Source organism: Crinia signifera, chromosome 1, assembly GCF_055691185.1.
Source record: "Crinia signifera chromosome 1, ASM5569118v1, whole genome shotgun sequence".
Lineage (NCBI taxonomy): Eukaryota > Metazoa > Chordata > Amphibia > Anura > Myobatrachidae > Crinia > Crinia signifera.
This window is the reverse complement of record NC_139217.1, coordinates 422055521-422065392: the sequence shown is the minus strand read 5'-3', so window position 1 is coordinate 422065392 and position 9872 is coordinate 422055521. Positions and strand designations below refer to the sequence as shown.

At 41.2% G+C, this 9872-nt stretch overlaps 1 protein-coding gene across 1 annotated transcript in view; it reads right to left on the bottom strand.

Moving 5' to 3' along the window:
• Positions 1-4015: 4015 nt before the first annotated feature.
• Positions 4016-9872, bottom strand: part of OCLN (occludin) — a 33266-nt gene continuing 27409 nt past the window's right edge. Inside the window, exons 7-9 of the mRNA XM_083151874.1 lie at positions 8805-8976; positions 8526-8567; positions 4016-6707 (exon numbers count right to left, since the gene is read on the bottom strand). Coding sequence (XP_083008000.1) covers positions 6609-6707; positions 8526-8567; positions 8805-8976 — 313 coding nt within the window. The 3' untranslated portion in view covers positions 4016-6608. The remainder of the gene's footprint in view (positions 6708-8525; positions 8568-8804; positions 8977-9872) is intronic.

Sequence of the window (9872 nt, the reverse complement as noted above, 5' to 3'; positions counted from 1 at the left end):
GAGCAATATATTGCTCAGCCATATATTGCTCAGCCATATATGGCTGAGCAATATATCTCCCCCGTGTGTACACAGCATTAGTCCATTCAAGTCCTTATATCACGGTTTTCCATTGCTCTGTAGACTGCTGTCTAGGTCCCATACTTATGTACAGCCAAGCGCTGCCATCAGAACCCTGCTTGCTGGTTGGGCCTGGAAGCTGGTTCTCAAAATACAGAAGACCCCTACTCATTTTGTCCCTTGTATTTTGGTAACCAGAGCCCAAAACCTATGTTTTTTTTTTCTCTCCCGAATTTCTAAAACCAGGACCGGTCCTCTGAGGCTGGGGCTGGTTATGCTCAGGGAGGACCCCACACCTTTTTTTTTATATTATTTAAATTCCGCACACTGTCATGCCTAAAAAAAAAATTCCCGGCGTGTTGAATAGGGTGAGCGGCCGGCACAGGGGTTAACCAGCGAAGATCACTTGTTTTCGGCGATTTAACGCCCTCGCCGGTCGCATTGAATACACCCCATCGTCCTATCACGTCCATGCCAAAATCACCTTGACTACTGTCCCATCAGCATATTAAGCACAATTAGCACTGCGGTTCCTCTCATAGGTCCCAATGTCACAATATTTTGGTCTACTCATTGTAGACAAACTATGGAGTATTTGTAAACATGATCTTGAGCATTGTTATGTGTTAATTGTGTAATTATCTGTAAGCCACACCTGTGTGTAGGCATCTGCTTTTACTATACTATGTCTGATTCATTTGGGCAAGTATTTCATTTACTTTGGGAGTAACCTCTAGTTTGGTTATAATTAGTGGTTTGCGCTGGTGCTTCTTCATTATTGAGACCAAGTGGTGAAAGTATGCAGTAAATCCAGAGTGTTGAATATGTAGCTGTGAATTACAGGACAATAAAAATGTCTCTATGCATTACATGGTGAGAAGTAGTGGGTGAAACAGATTGAGGAATACACGATTTTACTACTATTCTTTTGCTTTATTAATACTGCTTTCACATTGCAGAAATGGGTAATGACACGGTATTCTTAAATGGGACTTTAAAACGGGTCTGAGCCTTGAGACCTTTCACATTGCAGGTGAAAACCGTTTTAAAAATCATTTAAATACCATTCAAACATTCAACCCGTTTAACCCCCAAGGGACACGTTTCAAGCCATTGAAATAGAGCTGTTCAAACTGCCAAAAAAACGGCTTTAAAACGTGTAGGACTCTGCTTTTTAACCGTGTTGAAATACCGGTTAACTTTAACCGGTAAATCAACTCTGGCACTTTCACATTGCAGCCTTAAAAGTTTTAAAATGGAAAAAAAATGGCAATATACCGTTTTAAAAGTGCGATGTGAAAGGGGTATCAGAGATATAGTAATATTTGCACATTCAGTCCCTGCCCCAGTGGAGCTTACAATCTATATTCCCTACCACGTGAACACACAGTCAGTCATTCTGGGGTTACATTTTGTGGGAGCCAATCAACCTACCAGAATATTTTTGGATTGTGGGAGGAAACAGAGTACCCGGAGGAAACCCACACAAGTACGGGGAGAGTATACAAACTCCACACAGTTAGGTCCATAGTGGGAATTGAACCCATGACCTCAGCGCTGTGACACAGGAATGATAACCATTGCACTATCCGTGCTATCCAACTGATGTCATGCAGAATACGGTAAAACCTTTGAAAAAGCTGTCCGCTGCTGTACTCACTTGCCTTCAACTGCCACTTTAAGCATTTGCACTTTATCCTGGGATCCAACCAGCCGCATCACCAGTGGACCGTGTCTGCAATTCCAGCATTTCAGTGGACTTATTCCTCAGTTTCCAACAAAAAGGAATGACAGCTTTCATGCCTATCCTAAAAGGATTTACAGATCTCCCAGAGGAACCCACCAATGAACGGCACTGGTAATTATATCCACACCATCTAACATCTATCGGATTTGGGAACTATACAATCCCTGGCCAGATTGACTGATCCTCCGCTTTACCCTCTGGTGGCATAAATCGGAGCGGATCCCCCCCCCCCCCTCCAAAAATATCTACAAATTGGCCCTGTGGGCAGTGAGCATGTGTTTTTAATATTTTTATTTTATATTATTACATATGTATGTGTACCAATAAATGTTATTTTATTTATAAAATCCTCATTGGTTCTAGCGCTACTTTTTCCCCCCATTTTTTCTCATTTTTTTGGGGACCTACTCAGTCCCAGTGGTACTGTAGCTGCTTTACAAGACATCCCTTGCCAGCGCCCATATAGCTACCCAGTAGCTCCAGCCCTTTCAGAATACTTTAAATACTTTAGGTAGTATGGAACACCGCAACATACTACCTTCAGCCAGTAAATAAATAATAGAATGATTTTAAGGAAAACACATTATCTACTAGTAATTCCGCTCAAAGCAAAAGCTTTGAAAGCTAGACTGCTACCTTCTATGTTTGTGCATGTGTGAGAAAGATATACAGCGGGATGTATTAAGCTAAAAATGCGGTAAACCCCCCATTTTCGTGGGTTTTACCGCATTTCCTAATGTATTAATGTCTGGCCACCTCATAGCAGGGTATTGCCACACAAAGGGTACTGATACCCTATAGAAGCCTATGGGCTTCTTATCACCGCCCGCCGCTGCCTCCACCGACCCCCTCCCCCTGGTTTACCTTGCTGCCTGTCCTCCTGGACCCAGAAGGTAAGCCCCTCCTCCCCCTAGCAAGGCAGCTGGACGTCCTTCCGGCTGCATGGGTGAGGAGGCGGCGCCGGGGACAGCCACGCTGAGCTGTCCCGGTATTAGGGGAGCAGGAGGTGGCAGGGAGGTGACGGAGAACCCCCCCCCCCCGCACACCACATTACAGGTATCGCGGGGAACCTCCGTCACCACACCGCAATGCCATCCGCATATGTTAATACATATGCGCTTGCATTGCGGTGGCCGGGCGGCAATGTATATTAATACATCCCGCCCATAGTTTCACTCTCTGCCAGCAGATGGCAGTGTTTCAGACTCACGGACACTAGACACACCTATCGATGATATTACAGTACAATGTATGTGCACATAACACCAGAGCTGCTGTACTGATCTTCTGTGGATGTGTTAATTATCCTCTGGAACATGGACTAGCTAAAATATTTTAATACACACATCTCCAAAGTGTTTTCTTTTAAGTTCCCCTGTAATGTTAAAACACAAAAAAGTAAAAGGAACATTAGTGCCAGAGAAACAGAAATATGTTTGGAATGTGCGCAGACAGCTTCCAGATCAGACAATATTTCTATTGTTCCCAGACTGGCCACAGAATAAGTCTAATACTCATAGTGTACTCTAAATACACACATCTTATTTTAGACCTAAGCAGAATAAGCAACTTTAACTGTTTTTTTATGATCTGATTTTTACACATCCTCCTTCATGTCACCCTTTGCTTTTAATGAGATTATTTTGCCTCAGCCAGGGGTAGTTTATAAAGACAAGCTCATCTTAAAAGGTGATCGTTTTCAGGGCTGTATTAACTGGTTAAATAAGTATGAGGCACAAGGAATAAAGTACTTCAAGCGTACCCTACTGTCCTGACTAAGGGCCCCATTCAAGGTGGCTCAAGGTTTTTCAGTACCCTAGGCAAAACTTCAGCTTACTGCTCCCAGCACCACTTACAAACCAGTATAGCGTTCTTCAGGTGAAAGTGCGGTGGTGATGTCTTACAAGTTCCGTTTGGAATATATTCAAAAATGACATCGCTCTCTAATTTTGTAATAGGCTCAGGGGTGCAACCCAGATTCTGGAGCTCCTAGACAGCTGCCTAGAGCTGACCCTGGTCTCATTCAGCATCAGATGCCAATAGGAATTATGGCGCAATGAGGGAAGGATTATTGGCACACTGTGCATGCGTATACAGCCACACACGCATGTCTTTTTTTTGTATTCGTACATAGGCATCTGAACCACCGAAGTGGTTACGGTAATAAAAGGTCAGGATTTTTGGGGAAAAAATGTAAATACTATTAAATATAAGTTTATTGCATTTTATTGGCAAATAGTCACAGTAAAAGTAAAATACAACCATCAGATAAAAGATGAAGCATTCAATCTTAAATCCAAGAACCAAAAAGTTGACCAATTTGATAAAAATAAAAATGCCATCATCTTTTTTATCTTGCCCATGTTTACTAGTAGACGTAGTTATTACAAAATGTACACAACAGTAGATCTATAAAAAAAATAAAAACAAAAAAGGCCTACAATCTAAGACATGATACAAAAATCTATTACATTCATCATTGTTCGCCTTTGATAATATACAGAGATTCATTTTACGTGTTAAAAAGTAGAACTACAAAAAAAAAAAAAAACACCTTATTTCTCGGGTGCAGCAGAACCATAGGTCTGAGCATGAAAACCAAAAAACAATTAACAGGACTAATGGAATGATGTCAAAACAATTCACTGAATGAATGAATGAATAAATGAATGACTGACTATTTCAGTAGTTTATACACCAGTAGGGTCTTGAAAAGAACTGTAAAGACTTCCAGTTTAAAAAAAAACTGTAGCTAAATGGAAGACATCAGGGATTGATTTTTCACTATGAACTTGTATTAAAAGTTCTCAGGTGTAGACAAAAGTTGTAGAATGACCATATAACCAGCAAAAGCTTACTGTATATGTAGGAACGGAGGAGTAGAAACAAAGTGCAATATAAAACTTATCGGTAAGTGTATGAAGCTTGGAGAAGTGGCATCTATCCCCTTAAAAAATGTTATGAGCAAGGTTAAAATGCTCCAGCCAATCAGTTCCTTACTGTCAATTTACATATTGGAGCCGATTGGCTGGTGCATTATCACCTTGCACATTATGGGGCAGATGTTTTAAGCCTGGTGAAGAGATAAAGTGGAAGGTGATAACGCACCAGCCAATCAGTGATGTTTAAAAAAAAAAGTCAGTTAGTACAGGTTAATACATCTGGCCCAATGTTCTTTATGGGGATAGATACCACTTTGTCAAGCACAATACATTTACCCCTTAGAAACTAAGGTAACAGCAAGTAGTGAAAAAAAAATTGACACTAACAAAAAGTCTGACAGAAATAGTGTAATAAAATAGGAAAGTCCACCCAACTGCATGCTTCTGAATTTTAACCTTTACTCCTTTCACACAGGAAAGAAAGTTACCAGGTTAAATTCTGCCCACTAATTTGCCATTCATCTCCTTTTCTAATGTGAAAGGGTCAACCTGGGTCTCTGATTTTTTTTTTTTTTTAATCAGGGTTGAAGCCCCAGGAATGTTGACCAGAGATGACCCTTTCACACAGAATAAGAAATACCATTGTCTATCAGCAAATTACCAGGTAGAAATGCTTGACCCGGATAATTGGCTTTTCTGTATGAAGGGGGGGGGGGGGGGATTAGACTGGGACCAGCACAACAACCTGGCACTTTAATCAGGGTTGAAGCCCCAGGAATGTTGACCAGAGATGACCCTTTCACACAGAATAAGAAATACCATTGTCTATCAGCAAATTACCAGGTAGAAATGCTTGACCCGGATAATTGGCTTTTCTGTATGAAGGGGGGGGGGGGGGATTAGACTGGGACCAGCACAACAACCTGGCACTTAAGTGCTAGGTAAAAGTCAGGATTTGCAGACAATTCTTTCTGAAATATTAGTGTTTCAGCTGTCATCTTAAAGTCACCCGGCAGCAGCATTCCACAACAATGGTTTTACTTGAATTCACATTCTACAACTGAATGGACAGGTTTTTCACCACTCCAACAGGACAAAAGCTGGCAGATAGAGGGGGGCTACTTAAAATACCTTGTTGTTTAATGATTTAATTTGGATGGGGATGCCCTTTAATATTTGACTTCTCAATACAGTCAGAAAAATTCTGAAAGCTAGAAAATGTGGACAGATAGCATGGAAAATATGATTTGGTTAATGTTATCTTGGTTTTTGCAATGAATGTGTTTTCCCCAAGTAAAATTTGTTTGGACAGCTCCCCGTATATAAACATTTGATTTATTTCTTTTGACAGGTATTCTTACTTAGAAACCCTTTAAAAAAAAAGTTCTCATAGTACAAAAAAAAAAACAAAAAAAACTTAACACTCCTTGTATAAAAATAATAATGTCCTGTGTATATATAAGAGAAAATGGACTTTACAAGAAGAAATCAGAAGTCATTGACTGCATGGCTTTCATCTTAGCCGAGGAATTACTGGAACCGGGTTTACTAGAACCAATGACATCTAGCAAGGAATAGCAGGCAATGTTTAAGATTGAACAGAGGAAAGAAAAATACAATTGACAACGGCTTCCATGACTGGTAAATGTGTTATAGGAAGCGAAGATCTCACCTCCAGGAGGTCTTATAAATATTCGTTTATATACAAATTTGAAAGCAGAAAAAGCAAACCATGAATTAATAGCCATTCCATATAGGCGTCCAGTCTGTTTATTACAGGTTTATGCTGCTGGAGTTGGTTGATCGATTGGACCACAATTAGGTAGTAACAGGCCTGGGATCTCTTCCAAGACTTCCTAATACACTGGTCCTCAACAAAACGTCCAATTAGATATTGAGCTTTTGATGTTAAGTTGCCTTTATCTTCCCCCGTCATAGTCGCTGACCATCCTCTTGATGTGGTTCAGTTTGGCCTTAAGACTCTTGCAGGCTCTCTTCTTGTTCTTGAAGTCTGAAGACTGAAAACATGTACAATACTTTTAAAGTGGTTTGAGTTTAATGGAAGGTAGCAATAAAGGACATCCTAGATTATTAAAACCAAAAACAGAAATTTAGTATGGTCCACCGGAGTTATTGTAGCAGCAGATATGGTTCTGAAGCATTAATGTGGCGGTTTTGCAAGAACAAATCTGCATTTTATAGTACTCCAGTGAGAGCACTTCATATAAACAAGAGATTCAATGCTCAAACACATGGAAATAGAACTTTTGCCAGCATCTCTGGCCAGAACTGCCTCAAATATTCGAGCCAAAAGTAATAGGTGACCAAATCAGAGTCATACCTGCATCTGCCGCTGCATGGACACCTTTAATATCCTAGGTGCCCCTGTGTGCATGGATAACTTTTACAGCAGGAGACCAGTGACAGTAATAGGATAAAATGCAAATCCACATGTTTGCAGCTATATAGGAGGGGTGTATTCAATGCTTTCTGCGAGCTGTGACAGCGAGTGGCGCTGCCTGCTCGCTGTCACAGCTCGCAGGGTCAGTATTCAACTGACCCCCTGCACACGCCGTTTCCCCCTCGCTAGGTTTTAGGAGCGAGGGGGAAACTGCGTATGCAGCCACTAAAACAGCAATGCTTGCGGCTAAATGCAGCGTGATCCCTGCACTGAATAAGGAGAGTGACCGGCGCAGGGGTTAAACGGCAAGGATTGCTTGTTTTTGGTGATCCCTGCCATTTAACCCCCTTGCCGGCCGCATTGAATACACCCCAGAATGTGCAATGTATACAAAGCACAATGGAACTTGGCATTAAAAAAGGTTGAGAATCCCTAATCAAAAATGCTCGGGACAAGAATAATTTTGGTTAATGGATTATTCCGTATTTTGGATTTTTTTTGTTTAATATTTGAATGAGGTATTTTGCATTTAAGTTGTATAAAGTTTGTGTCTCGGAGACACTGATTTGAATGCCAAGCAATCATGTCCTTGCACATATTTAGTGCCAGTTACATGTTTTTCCCCCAGTAGTGCCAGATACAGATGTAGCCAGTAGGATTTTAGAAAAAAATAAATACATTTTGGAGACTATGCTTTTCAGAATAATTTGGATAACAAATATTTGGATAAGGGATACTCAACCTGTAATAAAAAAAAAAAAAAAAAAAAAAAAAAAAAGAAGTGCAGCTGCTGCATGACACTTTGCTTACAGATTCAGACGGTTCCCTCTTTTCCATTAAAATGCCAGATCACACCTAGGATTTTGTTTGAGGGTCCAATCTAGGTGAAACCTGTCTGAGGCCTCTATCAGACTGGCTGCGGTGCAAGGCTTAGTGCCAGGTTGGTAATGACACCGCTCACAGGTGCAGGCCCAGCGCAATGGGGATGAGGTCATCTCCAAGTGCCAGCTCTACCTATGCTGTAAACTGGTGCTGGGTCATATCCACATGGCTGACTTTACACTACACACTGAGCCGCTCCCAGGGTATTTGGCAATAACCAGTGTATTAGTGGTAGTGGAAAAGGGGCACTAGTTACACACATCTACAAGTGGTACATATCAAATCAATCAGTGCAGTTTCATAAGATGTTTGTCGCATCCGCATAAAAGTAAGACATTTTCTAACAAATCAGATGCTCTGCGCAACTAGAGTCCTGCCACACCTGTCCGCTCAGTAACGGCAAGCATTCCGCACTGCATGTTGTACGGAGGGTTGATCAAGCCGGGTCACAATAGTAAGAGGTGTAATGGTTCTGCTCATTTTCATCATATATGTGCACACAAACCAAAACCACTTCAGCTCATTACAAATAGAACAGTTAAATCATGCTTACCGATTTAATGGCTTTTAAACGATTGTATTCATCAGCCACGGCCTGCAACACAAGGATGAGCCATTTAGAACAATGCAAGTAACATGTACACTATAAAGCACTTTTTTTTTTACATATGGATTTATGAAGTTGCTTAAGAATACAGCCTTTTATTTTGCAGCTAGCTATGCAATGTAAAGGCCCATATACACACTGGGCGATTTTGAGACGCTTTCAGCTCAAAATCCGCACAGTGTGTACAGCCCAGCGCCGAGTGGTGAGTGCAACCTAGAAACAGACCTTGTACTTCTGGCTCCCGTCTGGGTGCTCATCCAGTTCTTTCTCCAGCTGATCCATGGATTTGTTGACCTCTTCTAATTCTGCCTGTAACTTCTTGTACTCATGCAGGCCAGCATCAAAGTCATATTTGTATTCCTGTCTCTGTGGGTCTGATGTGATGGGAGGATATTCACTGCATGAACAAAGGAGACCATATATTCTCATTTAGAACACATACAAAACGATTAGCAAAAACTCCCTTGAAAATAAACTTCCTCCATACAATGATGCACACTTCAATCATGGTCATAGATGGGGAAATTGGTTCTCCAACATACACAGTAAAAGGGAAATAAAAAAAGGACTACCTACATAGGTGGTTGTGACTTACCCGACTCTAGTTATGAAAGTTACAGTTGTATTCATAAATAAAGCCAGTGAATTCAAATTAACCTAAAATCAAGAGGCTTAATTTGGTCTTACCATCAACATAAGTGTCTGTGCCAAGCAGCATTCATACACCAGATGGGGCTACAGGCAGCTTGGTAAGGATGAGGCAGATGGGTGCCGGATGACTGCCCGACAGTCGTGATTCCGATGGTCAGTACTCAGACTTCAGAATCCCGACTGTTTCAATGCCGGGATCCTGACTGACAGGGGCAATTGTCCGCAAGGGGCTTCTTTGCGCTTGCCGCCCTGTCGGAGCACCGGCAGTCAGGATTCCGATGTCGGGATGCTGACAGTCGGCATCACGATTATCGGACCACCATACTACACCCAAGGCAGATAGACTTTAGCATAGATATTGGATGCATGCTTGAAATGAGTTACAAAAGATTTACTACCACATGAATTACAGATCGTGCTGGGATGTAGCTGAAAATGGCACTTTCCACACTGGAATGAAATAAAAAAAAAAAAAAAACACAGCATAATATTTTACCCAAGAATACTAGATCTCAAATTTGAGGGATGACACAAATTTAAATTGTGGCTACAATCAGGCGCATATTACTTTTTAAATTGTCATGCGCCATCTGGTGATAGCCCCTGAAAAACAAATTAAATCGCCCCCTGTTTTTTGGGGGT